Genomic DNA, 19,030 nt, shown 5'->3' with positions numbered 1-19,030 from the left:
CTTTAGATCTAGCACTGTCCACAATAAGGGTATCGGGAATATTATTTATTGGGATGATAGCTAGCCAGTTGGTGAGTAAAAGAAAACCCACAAAAGTCGCAGACATGAATATAGTCAATAGTATGGAGTTGGGTAAAGTGTCCAAATCCCCTCGTATTTGCAAGCTTAGTTCATGGGACAAGAATATGATAGGGAATGCTAGGAGGAAAGGAAGTGATGATAGGATTTTGACTAATAATGGGGTTTCTTTTTCATTTAGGGTAGGACTGGTGCTTCTGTCTTCTCTTTCCTTGTTGTATGCATATAGATTTGGAATCTTTTCTTGTTGAAGTTGCTGATTACCATTGGTCGGTATTTCTACATCACTGTAACTCATAATTCACACAAACACAACCAAAAATTGGGGGGTCAAAGAAGGGTGGGGGGGTATAGCTTGGTAGTAACCTGGTGACGCTGGGTTTATTCAAATAGTAAACACCGGCTAATTTGTGGTTTGAATAAGCCGTCAATTTCAATTGTGCTCAAATGAGAAAAAAATCCGGACAACTTTTTGGCTGTCAAAATTTTGGTTGTAAATTTAACAATAGACAACGCTTTCACGAAAGAAAGCAAACAAGTAGGATTCAGACGGTAATTGTTTACATGTAGGTTCTTTATACGTATTACTTTATTAATCATTCTATACAATAAGTTAAGGGAGTTCAATTAGTTGCAGGAATAAGGCCCATGCGACTAATATATTCAGCAGCATCGTTCTTCATCTTTTCAGTGGTCTTCTTGTCCCATTTGAATTCATGTGCCATGACTTCAGTGACACCATCAATAGCCTTGAAAGCTTCTCTAGCATTCAAGAAAGCCAATCTGGTTCTTCTGGCCAAGAAATCTTGTGGGGTTCTGGTGTATTCGTATTTGATACTGTACTTTAATTCAGCAACAGTGAATGGTTCTTCGAAGGCTTCAAAGTTCAATAGGGAGTCTGGGGAGGTTTCAGCTTCCGAAATATTATAACGCTTGGTTGCAGCCAAGGCTACTGGTAACCTATTAAAGTCGTTGAGCTTGTATAACTCCAAAATTAAAGGTGCTCTGGTACCATAGTTACCTGCCAAATGTTTGGCCAATTTGGTTGGAATATTATATTCACGAATCAATTGAGATGCATAGTTGGCATAATAATCTTGGGCTCCAATCAATTGAATATTTCTGGTTTGACAAGGTTTGATCACCTTGTTGAAGTTGAATTTGCTAACGACAAGATCAACGGTTTCTTGTGCCATTTCTCTATAGGTAGTCCACTTACCACCGGTAATAGTGATCAATCCTGAAGTTGGATTTTGGGTAAGCAAATGGGAACGAACAATACCTTCGGTAGAACCTTCTTGCCCTGGTTGAATAGTAGATGGATCTCTAGCCAATGGCCTGACACCGGCCCATGCTGACAAGACATCTTCTCTACGAACTGGGAAGGCAAGGTACTTTTGTAATTCGCTCATAATAAGGCTGATATCTTTCTCAGTGGCAACTGGGTTTTCTGGAACATATTTTAATCCTTCATCAGTGGTACCAGCAAGAACTTTACCTTGCCATGGCAAGAAAAACATAACACGACCGTCAACTGGGTTTGGATCTAATAAACCATATTCCTTAGGACAATAATGTTCAGGTAAAACAACGTGAGTACCAGTTGAAGGAACAACCATTCTTGGAGCACGTTCTTCCTTTGGTGGTAAGCCTTCAGGACTTTCATCCATTTCCAAAAACTTATCAACAAATGGACCCGTGGCATTGACAACAGCAGTGGCATGAACCTTATATGACTTATTGGTTTCTCTATCATGAGCACGAACACCGATAATTTTTCCAGATTCATCCTTTAATAATTGATCAACTTCCATATAATTTAACACAGTAGCTCCATTTTCAATAGCGGTGATTGCCAAACTAGCATTGAATCTAGCATCATTGAAAATACCATCATGATAAATACAACAAGCTTTCAAGTTTTCGTTATCCATCATAGGAGCAGTGGCTTTAGTAAGGGAAGCACCGAAAATTCTCGAGTTAGCGATACTTTGGCTTCCAGCAAACCAATCATACATCTTACATCCGATGTAAGTGTAAGGAACTTGCCACCATTTGTAAACTGGAACCATAATAGGTTGAATGGTGACTAAATGAGGAGCAACTTTCAACATGTTACTTCTTTCACTTAAAGCTTCAATGACTAAATCTAATTGGGCCTTGGATAATTGAAAAATGGCTTTTTCCAAATAACGAACACCACCGTGAGCCAATTTGGTTGATTTTGATGATGTTCCTGATGCAAAATCACTTTTTTCCAAAAGACAAACATTCAATCCACGAGTGGTTGCATCCAAGGCAGTACCGGTACCAACGGCACCACCACCGATGACCAAGACATCGAATTTCTTATCTAAAGTTTCAAGCAATTCGCTTCTTGATGGAGGTGGAGGACATTCTTTCTTTAATGGTGCGTGAGGTATCAGTATCGCAGCAGGTTTGCGGGCTTGTATGTAATCTAAATAGATTATACCGGCACCGACAGCACCACCTGATACTACGGAGTACTTGACCACCGTTCTAGCCCATGGTTGGGACCATAATCGTTTCCACATGGTTTAATTGGTAAGCTTGGCTGTGTGAGCTGATGTGCAAAAGTCTCGATGAATTCAAAAAAAAAAAAAAATTAAAAAATAATCTAATTATGAGATCGTAAATTAGCCACGAGGTGCAATGATAGATGCTATGAAAACTGGGTGAAGTGTACTATCTATTTGATAGGGAGATATCCAAAGCAACGAGGATGACTTAGTGAAGAGTTTTCGCGTAAAACTGGTTAAAGTACAATACTACGTTAAATAAATAAAACTTTTGATGACATCGTGGTTCCGTTTTATATGTCAACTTATTTTATTTTTTTGTGGTGACTCGAAAACAATTCCGTGAAATTCACGTTCAGATTCTCGGCAAAAGTCACAGATTATTCATACAATTAAACTTTTCCGCAAGAGCCAGTCAGCAATAATTTTAAATTAGAAATATGAGTACAACGTTGTGATTGATGTGTCTTTTTATTGGCAGGAACCATGTAGCCTTGATCAACATGTGTCTAGTATCCAACTTACTTTAAAAGCTTCTCATGTTTTAAAAATAGAATGCAAAACATTAAGGCGGTTACCCCAGGTTAAACTTACCATGTTTGTCTGTGCAACCCAATGCCGTTCTCTTTGTTATCTTTGTACCTGGATCGTTTTCTCGGGGAGGATCATGCATTTTTACCTGGTCATTGTCTGTTTTCTCATAACCTTCTACAAAGTTAGTTCCTCGGCACGAATATGCAACATCTCAGTCTGTCTCTGTGGTGCAGTTTATGTCTTATATAGAGGGCAGCAATTTGCCTTTGTCTGTTTCAAGTTATTTCACCAGTCATTGTATTTCACGCTTGATTCGTCATTATTGTCCTAAAATTAGTCTTGTTGCTGCTTCACCTCCATGTACAACGGCTTATTACGCGAGCGCAAAAGTACGATTTTTCTTCTATTCTATCGGCGGCGTGGTTGGAGGGGGGGACGGTGGATGACTATAGTGCGGCTAAGAGGGTATCCACGTGATTTTTTTTTTGCTCTCCGTAAGTCGGACTACGACCGTTCGAAACTTGATAGGAACTAGTATTGATTCATGCTAGACTAGTTGATCGGTTATAATCTAAAGTAGCTTTGTGCCTTAAGCAAGGATTTCCGAAAATCTTTCCCTTCGTGTTGCAAATTGTTTGCGGTCCAAGCCCGAAAATTCCGTGCAAGACACAAAATCACCACTAAGGCGGAATTTTGGGTGGAGGCTCCACCGCGATATATTCCTGTGATTAAAACCTCCACTGTGGCATTGTGTTTCGGTCAGTTGCAAACCGGTTGTTGATGTGTGTGATATCAGTGCTAGAATTTAGGGTCTAGCTAGTACCTCGCGGATGTCTTTAATGTTATTTGACAAGGCTGGGATACTTTTATTGATTTAAACTTTTTCATCTTTCGTTATGCTGGGGCTTAAATTCCGCAACGGTTCCGCTTGCATGTTTTCTTAACTACCAACAATTTTTTTTTGTCATGGTACACGTAATCCAACACTATTCTTACCAGATCAAGAATAATCTGGAGTAAATAGGGTATTCTACTTATAGAGTCATATTACCAGTGCCACTTGATTAATTTATCATTATTAACATATAAATTGAGTCATTCCCTTATTTATTGAAAGAAAAACGAACAGCTCTTTAAAAAAAACCCAGCACTCTAAACATGTCAGACGACCTTACCGCCGACCAACAAGAAGCAGTTGTCCAATTCAAATCAATAACAGGAATAGAAAATGATGAAAACGACGATAAAGTATTAAGATTATTGGTGATCCATGAATACAATTTAAACAATGCCATATCCACATATTTCGATAGCGGGTTTGAAATGGCCGAAACAGCAAATACGTACAGTTCAGGAGCACAAGTACACCATGATGGTCAATTGCATAACCGAGAACGTACAGCTAGTCCACCGAGACATTCTCCTACTCCTCCTGCTCGTGATAATATCATGAATCTTCAACAGCAGATGTTTATGGATAACTTAATGCCGAGATTTCCTAAAGCGCCAACGATATCCAATGGGTGGCAATTGGAGGTTGGAATTCATACCTCGTTGATTCATGAACGTGAAGAGCAACAAAAGAAATTGTTGGAGAATGAAGAAGATTCCGAGTCAACTATATCGGTTCCTCCAACGGTGGTGGATGAAGGAAAAGAAAGGAGATCGCCAGCAGCTGCTTTGTGGGTTCTATTACTTATTCTCCCAAAGACAATTTGGAATATCTTGGTTTCGGCAATACGGTTTTTGTTTGGGTTGGATACGACATCTGGGAGTGGAGAGTCAAGTAAGTTATCGAGAACATTCAATTTTGACAAGTTCCATCCTAGTTATAGACTATTAGATCAGGTTAATCTGTGGATAAAAAAGACGGAGTTGATAAAAGATGACGAGACACTTGCCGAAAAGGAATCGTTCGAGCCAGAAGATTCCTCCACTTTGGTTGAATCGAACTTTAACATATCTGAATCAGATTTCAATAATGCACATCAAATATCTCAAAGAGAATACCACTGGTTATTAGTAATCCTTGTGAATGATTCAGTTGGATGTAAACGATTTGTCCGAGAATTATTTGCCAACTCGGGTTTCAATGAGCTTTTCAATAAGAATAGTGGTACATTTAAAGAAACTCAAATATTTATAAGTAATGTGGAGAGAAACCGTGAAGCATTTGAAGTTGCTCATGTTTATAAAGTTCGAAGAACTCCATATATCATGTTGGTTGGAAATGTGTCTCCCAGTCCTGATATCATGGCTTCAATGTCGATATTGTACAAGTCTAATTTGTCCACCCCATTTGTTAGCAATGATTACGAAGCCAGGCTAACAGTAATTAAAATCATCAAGAATGTTAACAAGTTCTTGGAAAAGTTTACACCACAGTTGATTTCGGCAAGGTACGACCGGCAAGAAATGGAGTTTTCTCGTATGATTAGACAGCAACAAGATGATGCGTATTTGCAATCACTAGAACAGGATAGACAAAAGAAGGTCCAACGTGAAAAAGAAGAGAAGGCCAAGCATGATTTAGAAATATCCTACAAGATGAGACAATACTATTTATTGAATTTAGTCAAGTATGATTTCTTTTCGAGTGTAACAACCACTGGTGAAGATGAAGATAAATTTAGGATTGCTGTCAAACTACCAAGTGGGAAGCGTTTAGTTGAATTTTTCCGCAAGTCGATCACGATTAAAGAGTTTTATATGTTTATTGAATTGAAGTTGTTTGTGGAAGAGCTCTTGGAGACTCAAGGAGCTGAATTTGAAGAAATAACTCACATAATTGACGAATTGATCGCTGATGTTGGATTACCACGATCATTACAAGAGCAACCACTTACCTTGGAAGATTATTGTGTCAAGTACCCATTTAAGTTTGAGGTTATTCAACCGTATCCAAAGAAGGTTATTGTTGCAAATGATGTAAAAATCAGCGAAGCACCTGACTTTAAAGGGGCAAATTTCTTGGTGGAGTTTACGTGCGAAGATGAAGATGAGGATGAGGATGAGGAAGTAGATGAGGAAAGTGAAAATTAGGTAGCATTTAATATCATATATTGGTAGAGGTTGTATTATTGTAGAGACCAATAGAGTTGCAGCCATGGGGGGGAGGTCGTGTGGATATGGCTAATTGGAGAATTCTTTTTTTTTTTTGTTATATTTTTTTTCTTGGCCCAGAAACGAGTTCGCTCAGCCGAGCTGACTCCCGCGCTCTGGCAATTTCATGCCGTTTCATTTGATAACAGACATCCGTAGGTACCACCAGTCACACACAACAACAGCAAAACATCCACATCAGATATAGACAATCTAAACAAAGTAATCTATTGGTAACAACAATTCATAGATATATTAATTTTTACTATTAGATTGACACCCCTCCCCCTCCTCCATAGAGAACCTTCCTGATTTGCCCCATTTTTGTTGAGCATTTTGTGCAACCCTGATTTACACTTGCTTGATCAACGTACTTAAACCCTTTAATACTACTTTAATATGTCTAGATTAGAAACGGAAAAGTTGGCCCTACTACAGAAGACTATTTCTAGAGGTAGATCGATATCCCCATCTGCCGGTGGCAGCCGATCATCCTCGATTCTGAACGACGAATTTAACAAGGAGTTGAAATGGTCAATCACCAACCACGATCCTCTGGAAAGAATCGTCAAGAGAGATGGAGAAGATGATGATACCGATTTGTGGGAAAACGAAGTCAGTGAAGAAGAACATGTCAGTGACGATGATGCCAATGAGAAATTACAATATGATGATACTGGTAACATTTTACCAAACTATGCATGTCAAGATGAAAAGATTAATGAAATCTCATCAATTTTAGAAAACTCAAATTTAAATGATAATGCCACCATCAAAAGATTAGAAGAGTTGACTGCTAGTGAACGTGCATTTGCTGCAGCCAAAAATGCCGGGTCTCTGGTTGATAAAGAACAATTGGACAAATTGGCTACTTTCAAACAACAGTTGACTGGTTCAGATACTTTGAATTTGAGCAAGACTGAGCAAGATGCTTTTGCCAGAAGACAAAAGTTAGATAATTATCAAGCATATAGAAGAAAGATTATTCATCATGAAAATGGCACTCCAACTGATTCTCTTTCTCCAACCAGAGAAACCGAAAATACCGAAAACAATGAAGATTTTATTATCCCTTATACTTCGGCAGTTGAAGATAAATTAGATAGTGAGTTTGCATCGCAATTGAATGAAACAATAAAGGAAGGAGAAATAGATTCAAATAAAGCACATTCACGAGTAATTCAAACTATAACCAGAGGTAATTTCTTCCAATTGGTTAACCCTAAAGTGAAGCCAAAGATGTTTTTGGTTTGTATGGATTTCTCGCCTGAATCCATTTTTGCTTTGGAATGGAGTCTTGGGACTGTATTGGTTGATGGTTCAGTATTGTTTATCGTTTATGTCATTGAAGATAATGACAATAATCGACATTTGAAAGAAAATGTCCAGGGCGAAGCCGAAAGAGAACAACATCGATTAAACATGTTAGCCAAGGCAAAACAACAAGTGTTAAACTTGTTAAAATTAACCAAATTGCAAATTCATATTGTCATTGAAATTATCCACCATCCGATCCCAAGACATTTGATTTTGGAATTCATTGATAATTTACAACCTACTTTAGTTGTTGTGGGATCCAAGGGTCAAAGTGCAATCAAGGGTGTGTTGTTGGGTTCCTTGTCCAACTACTTGGTTACTAAACTGAGTGTTCCCGTCATGGTTGTTAGAGAAAAATTAAAGAAGATCAACAGATTCAAATCTGGTTCTTCTGTATTTTCAAACAATATTAAACCATTGACATTATCCGAAGCTAGAATTGATTGAGTTTTATCTCTCTACTAATATTTATAAATGTTTACTTATATATTCTTTTCAATTAATGTACAGATTTAGAAAAAACATCTCTCTAACTACTTTAAACCCAAAAACCTATGCAAATATAGAGAAGTTTGCTTACTTCTTTAATCCACTTCTCATGTAACGACCAACGACGATACAATGGTCTCTTTCATAAGGTTCTAAGGTTAATTGTTCCAAAGGCTTGATTCTTTCTTCTCTCAATTTTTGAACTTCTCTAGCGAAGACGGTTTCAGCATCAACGGTAGAATCAATACAGTTAGCCTTGATGGAAATAACAACAACACCGCCATCCTTTAAGAACAAATGGGAGTTTAATGCAATAATACGGGCTTGATCTGGTTGGGCAACATCGGCAAAGACACAGTCGACCATACCTAACAACATTCTGTATTTTTGAGGGTGACGAGCATCATCAATGATTGGAATGACATTAGGTCTCTTCTTGGCCATACCGATCAATTCTCTACCTGGTCTGTGAGAGAATTCGACAGCGTAAACTAAACCTTCTGGACCAACGACATCAGAAACGTGGGAAACAGAAGTACCGGAAGCAGCACCCAAATACAAGACCTTCTTACCTGGAGCAATACCTAATTCATCAATACCACCCATGATACCGGCAGCCAACTTAGATCTGAAAGGGTTCCAAACACGGTATTCGATCTTGGTTGGAGCAGCACCTTCTTCCTTGGCTGGTTCTTCAACGGTAATTCTCTTTTCACCGTAAACGGATTCACCTGGGGCCATGTTTCTGGTGACTAATAAATCTTCCTTACCTCTAGCAATGAAGACACCGGCATGTCTGTGTGGTTCAATGACAACCTTGGCACCACCACGAGCACCACCACGGGCACCACCTCTTCCACCACGGGCACCACCTCTGGCACCACCACGAGCACCACCTCTGGCACCTCCTCTGGCACCACCACGGCCACCACCGAATCCACCACGACCACCACCGAATCCACCACGGCCACCACCACGGCCACCACGGGCACCACCACCGAATCCACCTCTAGATCCACCACGGGCACCACCTCTTCCTCTTGGAGCAAAAGACATTATTTTAGTATGTTAATATGATTTATATGTAAAAGTGAAGTACGATTCAATCACGAATGTAGAATCAGTAATATATATAAATTTCACAAATTAAAATTGGAATTAAATTAAATAGGGAAAAGAAAATTTTTCTTGCAATTCGATGCAGAGATGCGTGCGGGTAATCCCCAATTTGGTCACGTGAGAGGAGAACTTGCATTATCTATAAATATACTATTTCCATATGTTTTCTCGGTTTCAGTAGGCACATTCAATAGAAAACGGCTCTATAAGGAGTACTAAGTGCTTTCATGCGTAGCCTAATAAACCATTGAGGTTTTCTTTTGAGCTTTTACTAAGTTTTACCCGTGGAAAAGTGGAATACAGTGGTGAAATTTTGTTATTCTCACCTATTTGTTAAGTTTTCTCCAACATCAATCAATTGCTGATGTTATGTACCTAAATTTTAGATATATTATGAGAGTGGGATTCTGTTGATATACATTGAGATATGTCTTAGTTAAGAAAATAGTGTAGAAGTTTAACATATTTGCTGGTGTATGGGATTATCAAAGATGCTCATCATGCGGCTCAAAAAACTCGTCTGGGGGTGCTAAAACAAATATTGTGTGTGTCTGTGTATTCAAGTTGCAAAAAAAAAAAAAATACTGCAAATTCAAGCAACGGTTGAAACCATAAGCGAGATAAGGGGTATTTTTATGTTCTGAACTAATAAGCGGCTCTTTTCTAGATCACTTATTATTATTTTTTTGAATAATTTATAATGTATATTTGCTTATCATGCTAAGCTTATACTGCCAGAAAGGAAATTGGATTGTCTTAGTTGCATGTTTCGGGAATTATAGGCTTGTTTATTCTTTTCCAAATGTTATAAAACATTATTTGAATTATTCTACAACAACTAATATGTGTTAATTAGATGATAGCTAGTACTTTCAAAGTATTGTTTCATTTTTTTTTTTTTTGGTAGCGATTTAGCGAAAACTTAACGAAATTAAAGGGAACAATGGTAAACCATGCTTTCAACCTCAATCGAAAATTGGATAACTATGGCTATCGTTAATGAATACCCAGAATTAGATTCAACATCTGCTTCTTTAATATCTGATACTTTTGTGATTCGGCCTTTGATTAGTAATCCTACAATTTCAACTCGCGTGGTAATATTGCCTAATTGGGCAGGCAATGGACATACTTTTTGACAGCCAGAAAAAAGTTGACAACTTCCCCCACCTCCCGGATGGCTGATAAAGAAATACAACAACGTCGCCACTGACATTTAAACACGTAAAATTTAATATATCTCTCACTCATTATTTTAATTACTTTATCATAATATCATAGGAAGAATTCATGCGATGGGTATAGGGCTTTATTTAATCGTGGCAGGGACGTTAATCACCGGTGCTGCTAATTCGTTATTCACCAAATATCAAGATAACCAATGTGTTCGGAATTGTGATAATCCTGATTTCTCAACGCATAAAAACTTTGAACAACCGGCCATTCAAACATTACAAATGTTTGTAGGTGAGTTGAGTATGTTTCTTGTTTATTATTTGGTTTATAAGTTGGGTCAGAATAGGAAAAGACAGGATTATGTTAGATTGAATGACGAAGACGAAGAAGAGGAAGTTAAGGAGATTTCCATATTTCTGAATTTGAAATTGGCTATTCCTGCTATTTGTGATTTATGTGGTACTACTTTACTTAACATTGGGTTGGTATATACTCCAGTGTCTATATATCAAATGACAAGAGGCTCGATTGTTTTGTTTGTGGCCATTCTTTCCGTGGTTTTCTTGAAGAGAAGGATTTCCAAATTGGAATGGATTAGTTTGTTATTTGTCACTCTTGGAGTTGGTCTTGTTGGATTGAGTGGATCGAGAACCTCTCCTTCGACAGACACAGCAACCTCGAGTTTGATTGTATTTGGGATCTTTTTAATTGTCCTTGCGGAAATGCTTCAAGCTTTCCAGTTTGTGGCGGAAGAACATATCTTGGAAAAACACAAGATTATACCATTGCAATTGGTTTACATTGAAGGGTTTTACGGATTTTCAATCTTGTTGGCAGTCATGGTTGTGCTTAACTTTATAATTGGAGCAATTCAACCAAAACAACAATTTGAATCGTCGCCATTCAATATGGTAGAAGCATTTTCCCAAGTATTTTTCAACCGGGCCGTATTATTATCTTCCATTTGCATCATGATTTCTATTGCTGCGTTCAATTATTGTGGATTGTCAATTACTCATAGAATTTCTGCAACTGCAAGATCAACTGTGGATACATGCAGAACTTTACTTGTTTGGATCGTGGCTATCAGCATGGGATGGGAATCATTTCAATGGTTGCAATTCACAGGATTTGCGGTATTGGTATTTGGAACTTTATGTTTCAATGGGGTTTTAAAGCCCGAAGAGTGGAGCTTTGTCCCACAAGTTTTAAAATCCGATTTCAATCCTAATGAACGATTAATCAACGTTGTTGACGAAATTGATGAACCTATTGAAAGGTTATAGGGTAACACCAGTGGTCGTGCGAAAACGCACAAAATTTTTAAAGTCAAAGAAAAATGCGAGTTTTGTTTGCCACTTTTCAGGAAAGGCGAATCTGTAGTAGTTACATTTAGTTAGAGAGTCGACTAATAAAAACACATATATTAGAATGGTATGTCAATCACCCCAATGACATTTGCAGGGATCTCTTACTAACGATTGTAGTCATTGAGAATAATTCCAAATAATCAACAAGAATCATCGGTTACCACCACCAAGTTTGGTGAAGCAGCCGAACATGCACCAGGATTACAAGATATATTAAGAACTCAAGAAGGTCCATTGAACATCAGCTCCAAATTAAACAATCGTCATCCATTAGAATCAAGAATAACCACTTGGGAAAAGACCCAAGAGGAAACCAAATTGGAAATGTATAGACGAGTGTTTGGTGCTGGTGAACCAATTAAGAGAACTATGGAATTGAACATTGTTGAAGCTACTGATTTCAAGCCCAGTGTTTTAGGAGGTAGTGATTCTATGCATAAAGACATATTATTGGGCAAGGATACTTCGGTTGATTGGGAAGATGTATACCCTGGTGGGTTTGAAAGTGGGAATAATGTGAAAGATTTCCATACTGAAATGGAAAAGAAGATGGGAATCTAAGTGTCAATTCTATAGAATGAGATAAGGAGTTATGTATTTTGTGCAGAAAATAATACAGAATAGAACAAGACATATTGCAATGGAAAGTAGAACCAGGGTTTTTTGTAGGCCAATTGAATCATGGATTGCCCAATTGTGTGAGCTATTGTACCAACTTGCGTGGGAGTGCTGTAACTGGTTCAATGCTACATATATATGTGTTTTCTTTTTTTTTGTATCTCAGTAGATACGACCATCCATTTCCAGGACTAACTTTTGCATCAAATCAGTAGGAAAGAAACCAACAATAGTGAACCAACTTTGTACAATGGCTACTATTCATTTCATTTTCATCAACTTCTCCTTTAAATAATCCATACAGCATATCTGGCTAACTGTATAGCATCTCTCCACCTTTGTCAGTAAAAATGTAAATTCAAATTAAACTGCAAAATTCACCAACTGCGAAAATCAAAGAAAAAATTTTTGTTCACTTTCAAATAAAAGTTGTCAAAAAAAAAAAGATTTAACTAAATCACATCTTCTGCTATACAAAAAAGCAACTCCCCTTCCCCACTAACCGCAGCATATACTATAGCATATACCTCTAGCATAAGCTCATCTAGATTCTCAATCTTATAAAAAATGTATTCCCGTCCTCGCAGAAATCAATCTTTAGACCATCAAGTCAATAACGGCCTTGATTCCCACGAATCACCTGCTGCTAGTTATACTCCTACTCCCACGATCCAACCTAATAAAGGCAGTAAGAGATATTCCATGAATGAAGTATTTCAAGTATGGTATGACAACAAGGATCAGATATTGAATCCAGCCGTGGATCTTCCTATCAAGGCTAGTGAATCGTATCGATTGGCTAAACCTAGTCAGATTTATCATTTGGATTTACAACCAAGCTCTTTTGATGATGTTCATCATCAGGAGCAGGTGAATGAATCTTTGGATAAGTTGTCGATTGATGATTATGCCGAGCAAGCTAGTCAACAGCAGCTGCAACAGCAACAGCAACAACAACAACAGCTGGATCTTGCAAATGCTGCTAGTCATCTCACCGGTCCGCCTCCAGGAATTTCGGAAAATGTCTTGTCTCGTGAGCAAACCAATAATTCTAACCCTCTTGTCACTTCCGATAAGATTGAATGGTATTATATCGATCCATTGGGTACAGAGCAAGGTCCGTTCAATGGAGATATGATGCAAGAATGGCTCACTGGAGGATACTTGACTCTTGATTTGAAAATCAGAAGAAAAGAAGAATCAACGTTCAAGACTCTTAAGGATTTATGTGATAGTGTCCAAAACTATATTCAACCATTCAAGGTTCCATTACCTGACTTGACTTTTATTCCAGCTGAACCATCGGCTATTGATACTAGTTCTACCCCTACGTCTCAATTTTTCCAAAATCAATTGCCTGACAGTTTACCACTGCAACAACCACAATCCCAATTCCATCATCATTTCCTTCCTGAAGGGAATTTGGGTCCTGGAGGTGTCAGATTACCGGGCCTTTCTACTGGTCCACAATCAGGACTTTTCGCTAATGATTGGAAGAATGATCCGTTCAGTCCAATTACTCCACTGTCAGCAACCGCTACTTTCCCAGCAACTGCTCCTGTCCATGGCCATCACCCACATGTGCAGCAGCATCATCATTTTGGAATTGAAACATTTAATCACCCATTTGGCTCCACTCATCCGTTACAACATTCCGCCATGCCTTCATTATTGCAACCACAAATTCAACAACCGTTATCAGGTACTGGTTGGGGATTAGATACAAGCAACACTTCTACCTTGATAAGTTCAAGCAATCCAGCTACTCCAGTGAACCCAGTGATGGTCCCACAACCAGCCCAAGTTACTCAACCTACTCCAATCTCTCCATGGATTTCTAGCAATGTACAATCACTGTCTCGTGTTAGTTCTCCATTTGCTCCAAGCTCCTCCCTTCATAGTAGCAACAGTAAAGGACCAAGCCCCTTGCTTGACACTGGTAAGGAAGCATCTACTGGCGATGATACTGTTTTGGATGAGATTCATAATGTAGTTACTGGTATTTTAGATGAAGAAGTTGCTGAACCAAAGGACCAAGTGAAGGAAGTCAAGAAGGTTGAAACTGAACCTGATGTTAAACCAGAACCTATCCCTGAACCAGTTGAACCGGAAGTAGTTGCTGAGGAAGAATCTCCAGAAGAGGAAGAAGAGGTTTCGCAAGATTCAGAAGAAGAAGAAAACCAAGGTGTTCAATTGAAACCAGCTGTTCCTCAAGAATTAGCTCCATGGGCATCAAAACCTCAAGAAACGAAGCCTAAATTGTCCTTGAAAGAGATTCAACAAATGGAAGCTGAAAAATTGGAGAGGCAAAAAAGGATTGAAGCACAAATTAGAAGTGAACAAGCTAAAGCATGGGCTAGTTTGGATGAACCACAGCCAGCTGAAAAAGCTGTTCCTGCATTCCCTGCCACTTGGGCTAGTGGTAATGTTGCATCTAGTGGTCCTACTAAGACCTTAGCTGAAATTCACAGAGAAGAAGCAGAAGCTGCTGCTAAGGCCAAGGCGGCTGCGGTTGCGGCTGCCGCTTCTGCTGCTGCTAAACCTTCTACCGGTGCAGCTTCCGTTACTTTACCTGTGAGAGCTTCTCTTGCTAGCACCCTTGCTAATGCTGTTCCAAAAGATGAAGGACCAGCTTGGACTACCGTTACTTCCAAGAAACTACCAGTTGTCAAGAAAGCCACTCCTGTTGTCACCAACTCTGCAACTAAGACCAATCCCCAATTACTTCGTGCCGTGTCGGCTGCCAAGCCAGCAGCACCATCTGTCAATGCTAATGCTGTTAGAGAAGACTTTTTAGTATGGGCTAGATCAAACATGTCTAATTTGTATCCTAGTGTCACCAAGGATGATCTTTTAGATATTTTTATCACCTTACCTTCCAACTCAACCGATTCCGTGCAATTAATTTCTGAAACTATCTATAGTTCATCTGCTACTATGGATGGAAGAAGATTTGCACAAGAGTTTATGAAGAGACGTCAAAAAGTCGATCAAACTATCGGCTATGCTGAAGCTCATGATCAAGTTGCGTGGGCATCGGCTGTGATTTCTTCTGCTGATAAAGTGCAAACTGTAGATGAAGATGGTTGGAGTACTGGTAAGAGCAAAAAGAGAAATAAGAAGCATTAAATAGAATATAAATAGTAATTGAGTTTAGTCGAGTTGACGTGTCATATTCCGTCGTAAGTATTCAGTGCACATAAGGCGATTTCTTAGACGAGATCGCGCATTTAAATAGAACGTTTTCTTTTTTGACAGCAAATTTATTTACAACTTTTTTTTTTTACAACCAAAAGTAAACCATGCCTTGCTTCTTTAAAACCTTGTTTAGATTCATAGTTGGATTGTTCATCCTTGCTGTCCTACTCAAGTACTTTAGAGGATCACCAGCTCAGGTGCTCGAACCTAGAAAGGAAGCCGTTTTCCGTGAAGATTTCAAAGTCGCAGCAGCCAATTAAACAAAGAATGAACGTAATGCGCAGCTTCAATAAATCATATGAACTTAATGTTAATTCCCATATATATATATATTCTATTTTTTTTCTATATGTGCGATGTATATAAATAAATAACTTTTATGCTTACTCGAGTATCGTAGCAATCATCTCCACATTCTCCCTTGGGATCATAATGACCCCCGATTTAGCCATGGAGAAATAGTTTAATTCACAATCATTGTCCAAACTTCTCATTCCATTGATTAGCTTACTGGCTACTCCTGCAACAATACCCGGTGAATCCAAAGGTAATTTAGAAAAGTCGATTGTTATTGGAATGATCACGTCTTGAGTTGATCCGATAATAAACTTTGAGTCGAATCCCATCTTGATTCTTCTTTTGGATGATTTTGGGAGGATGAGTGAGACTTCATTGATTGAAGTTCTGGTTATGGCAAAATAGTCTGGGATGGTGGTTGGGATGGACAAGATTTTTGCTGTTTTCAAGATTGAATTGCTGACTTCTCCTGCTCTTGCTCCAGTTAGCAAAAGCTTGATGTTGTCGTTGATAATAGGTTTGATGCTGGCTTGTTCAAATAATTTGAAAGTGGATATTTCCAATAGTTTTGATCCTTCAGGGTGAACTGTAGATTCCAGTTCTGTGTCGTTGCTTCCTATATAACTATTGGAGATGTCATTAAACTCAAAATTTTGTTTAGTAAGAATTGACACAACTTTTTCCTTTTGATCATAGGGAACAAGAACAATATCATTGAAATGGCTGGAAAGGAAAAATAATGAGATCCCATTTTCCGATAATGGTTTGGTTAGCTCGAGTATTCTTAAACTTCGATCAAAACTTCCATCACTGTCAACTTGTAAACTCAAAAATGAATCAGGTAGGAGGTGTACTGAATAGTTCAAACTGGCACAAATTTCAATAGGGTTGGAAAAGTATGCTTCCATGAGTTTGCTAGAGCATACAATGGTACATTCATCAGGGGTTAATGCAATATGGAAGAAAAAGTTACCTTCCTCTTCCTCATCTTCTTGCTGTTCCTCTGTATGCTCTGATTCATCTTCATAGTGTGTGAGATCAGTGGCCGAATCTGGTGATTTTACTTTACTTGAATTATCCACAGATAATCGGTTAAGCTCCTCCCCAATAGAATCATAAGAGTTTCGTTTACTGCTTATTGCACCACTGAATCCATTCTTCAACTCTTCAAATCCGTTATCCTTAATGTCTGAGTCATCCTCGTCATCAGAAAACTCATCCTCGTCATCACCATCTGAACTGTATCCACTACCAGACTTGTTGGATTCGTGATATAGAAGTTGCAATATGGAGCATGCGAATATCCAATACTTGTCTCGGGGTAGAGATAGTATAGAAAGTTTAGTCGGGTTTAGATGGACTTGGGTGCTCATTATTAAGGGTCTTTGATCGGGGTTTAGTAATGATTCGATTTGATTTGATATAATATGGTTGCAGTATTTTTAATTTTGGCAAATAGTAGAAAATTATGGAAGTACTTTTTGTAAGACAAGTGGATATCTAGTAACTTAAGAATAACAAGTGGTAACTTCCTAAAAACTTTTCAAGGAATATGACTCTTTTTATAAGGATGGCTCATTTTTGAAAAAAAAAAAATATAGAAGGAAAAATAAATAAATAAGGCGAGGGGTAAAAAAAAAAAGTGTGGGATAATCCACAACCTCACCACCATACAGAGTACTACGGATCAAAATAATTTTTTTCAATTTAAAAGAACAATGAATTTTATTTTTAACCGTAAACAATGCACGGAATCAGCCGGCGTTTGATCCCTGTTAGCTCCGAAGGGTTGCTATAACTACAGAAGCTACACTGTGTAAGTCAACAATAAAGCATGTAATTCTAACTATCAAAGGTTAAACTTCTCGATGTTACTTACCCATTGTTTAAATTCTTGATCAGATAAACTAAATTGGCCAATATTGTTAGTGAGCCAGTTGAATATCAGAACTAAACTGTTAGTGCCAAAGTCAAACTTATTGAAGTTGTTAGTAAAGTTTTGTTCAATCTTCCGATATTGTTTGGTAATTTGCACTAATTCAAACTGTTGTTCATCCTGCTGACAATATTTCAAGATTAAGTTTGAGTTAAAGTTGTTTGGGAACGTAAGTTTTAGTTTCAGTTGAGGAAAATTTATTGGAATTGCAACCATTAGCTCGACTTGTTCGTTCAATTTCCAAAGATTGGGAATAACTGGTGAGTCCAAGTTAAATATTGGTAATGCAATCTTGTAAAGAGTTTCTCCTTGATGTGACTTTTTAAAGACTTTGATATAATCACCTAACTTGTTGATTAGTTCTTCAGTTAAGCTATCTCTAAGTCTAGCAACTTCGGGAGATACTATAATTTGCTCTTGGCGTTTGACAGCAGGGGAATGTTTCTTGTCTTCCTTAGGAGAGGGTGTAGGTGCAGGTGCAGGTACAGGCAGGGCATCCTTTGGTTTTGGCGATGACTTCTTTACTGTCTTGACAAACTTGAATGTTTCTCTCTTTTCCTGTTTTAAAAACTCTTCCAAGTACTTATCCAAAGTCAATATCATAGACAATAATCCTGTTCCTTGTATCAATTCAATCTCTTCATCTTCTCCTTTGTTCAAAGCTATTTCTGCAATCCGTTTAAACCCATTCTCAACATTTATAGCAAACCCCCTGGGTATTTCGTCGTTCAATACAACTATCTTCGGTTTTTGGACTTTGTCGGGGTACTTTCCTGGGATCGATAAATTTAATTGCAATTTATCTAAATCAAACGGGAAATCGGGATCAGATGGTTTGACGCACATGGAAATGTAAATCGTAGAATCAGGTTGACTCTCAATAAACTCAGCCAAGTACTTTTGTAAATTAGATAATCTTGCATGGTTCTTATACTTGGTTTTGAAATAGTCTGGGTCATTCAGCTCTTTGAGTTTGATCTGATCTATAATCGTTTGTGTTGGTGATCCATTTATAGTCACTGGTTTAAATGCTCGGATTAATTTGGAAATTTGGAGAAATTTCTTGGTTGAAGTAAGATCGTGCTTTTGTTCATCTGATTTTTTCTTGGGACGTCTTCTGGGGGGTCTCTTCTTCTCTTGAGCTGGTACTTGACTAGCTTGAGCCAGTTGGTTCGCTTGGTTATCCATGGCTAATAATCTGTTTAGTAATGGAAAAAGATGAGTCAGAGAAAAGAAGTTTTGTTTATGCGGAGTTA

The 19,030-nt window shown here is 38.1% G+C and overlaps 9 protein-coding genes across 9 annotated transcripts; 5 read left to right on the top strand and 4 right to left on the bottom strand. All coding sequences in view use genetic code 12, as the record gives it.

Moving 5' to 3' along the window:
* Positions 1–655: 655 nt before the first annotated feature.
* Positions 656–2,688, bottom strand: GUT2 (glycerol-3-phosphate dehydrogenase; the record flags this gene model as incomplete). Its single annotated transcript, XM_007373125.1, has 1 exon — positions 656–2,688. One exon carries the CDS (start codon positions 2,631–2,633, stop codon positions 702–704), a length of 1,932 nt encoding a protein of 643 aa, XP_007373187.1.
* A 9-nt stretch (positions 2,689–2,697) lies between these two features.
* On the top strand, positions 2,698–6,223 carry SPAPADRAFT_64855 (uncharacterized protein; the record flags this gene model as incomplete). The annotated part of the gene is made up of 1 exon (XM_007373124.1): positions 2,698–6,223. One exon carries the CDS (start codon positions 4,311–4,313, stop codon positions 6,192–6,194), a length of 1,884 nt encoding a protein of 627 aa, XP_007373186.1.
* A 430-nt stretch (positions 6,224–6,653) lies between these two features.
* On the top strand, positions 6,654–8,018 carry SPAPADRAFT_53932 (Imp2'p; the record flags this gene model as incomplete). Its single annotated transcript, XM_007373123.1, has 1 exon — positions 6,654–8,018. The coding sequence occupies one exon, from the start codon at positions 6,654–6,656 to the stop codon at positions 8,016–8,018; it is 1,365 nt and encodes a 454-aa protein (XP_007373185.1).
* A 129-nt stretch (positions 8,019–8,147) lies between these two features.
* NOP1 (rRNA methyltransferase) lies at positions 8,148–9,116 on the bottom strand (the record flags this gene model as incomplete). Its single annotated transcript, XM_007373122.1, has 1 exon — positions 8,148–9,116. The coding sequence occupies one exon, from the start codon at positions 9,114–9,116 to the stop codon at positions 8,148–8,150; it is 969 nt and encodes a 322-aa protein (XP_007373184.1).
* A 1,249-nt stretch (positions 9,117–10,365) lies between these two features.
* SPAPADRAFT_58976 (uncharacterized protein) lies at positions 10,366–11,785 on the top strand (the record flags this gene model as incomplete). Its single annotated transcript, XM_007373121.1, has 1 exon — positions 10,366–11,785. The coding sequence occupies one exon, from the start codon at positions 10,475–10,477 to the stop codon at positions 11,639–11,641; it is 1,167 nt and encodes a 388-aa protein (XP_007373183.1).
* Positions 11,766–12,357, top strand: SPAPADRAFT_58972 (uncharacterized protein; the record flags this gene model as incomplete). Its single annotated transcript, XM_007373120.1, has 2 exons — positions 11,766–11,789; positions 11,843–12,357. The coding sequence occupies 2 exons, from the start codon at positions 11,787–11,789 to the stop codon at positions 12,284–12,286; spliced, it is 447 nt and encodes a 148-aa protein (XP_007373182.1).
* A 553-nt stretch (positions 12,358–12,910) lies between these two features.
* SPAPADRAFT_53929 (uncharacterized protein) lies at positions 12,911–15,801 on the top strand (the record flags this gene model as incomplete). Its single annotated transcript, XM_007373119.1, has 3 exons — positions 12,911–14,765; positions 14,802–15,440; positions 15,683–15,801. 3 exons carry the CDS (start codon positions 12,911–12,913, stop codon positions 15,799–15,801), a joined length of 2,613 nt encoding a protein of 870 aa, XP_007373181.1.
* Positions 15,628–17,410, bottom strand: SPAPADRAFT_147390 (uncharacterized protein; the record flags this gene model as incomplete). The annotated part of the gene is made up of 1 exon (XM_007373118.1): positions 15,628–17,410. One exon carries the CDS (start codon positions 17,209–17,211, stop codon positions 15,925–15,927), a length of 1,287 nt encoding a protein of 428 aa, XP_007373180.1.
* A 137-nt stretch (positions 17,411–17,547) lies between these two features.
* On the bottom strand, positions 17,548–18,983 carry SPAPADRAFT_58966 (uncharacterized protein; the record flags this gene model as incomplete). The annotated part of the gene is made up of 1 exon (XM_007373117.1): positions 17,548–18,983. The coding sequence occupies one exon, from the start codon at positions 18,960–18,962 to the stop codon at positions 17,688–17,690; it is 1,275 nt and encodes a 424-aa protein (XP_007373179.1).
* Positions 18,984–19,030: the final 47 nt, after the last annotated feature.

Source organism: Spathaspora passalidarum, assembly GCF_000223485.1.
Source record: "Spathaspora passalidarum NRRL Y-27907 unplaced genomic scaffold SPAPAscaffold_1, whole genome shotgun sequence".
NCBI lineage: Eukaryota > Fungi > Ascomycota > Pichiomycetes > Serinales > Debaryomycetaceae > Spathaspora > Spathaspora passalidarum.
The sequence above is the reverse complement of the archived record's forward strand: the minus strand, read 5'-3'. Positions and strand labels throughout refer to the sequence as shown.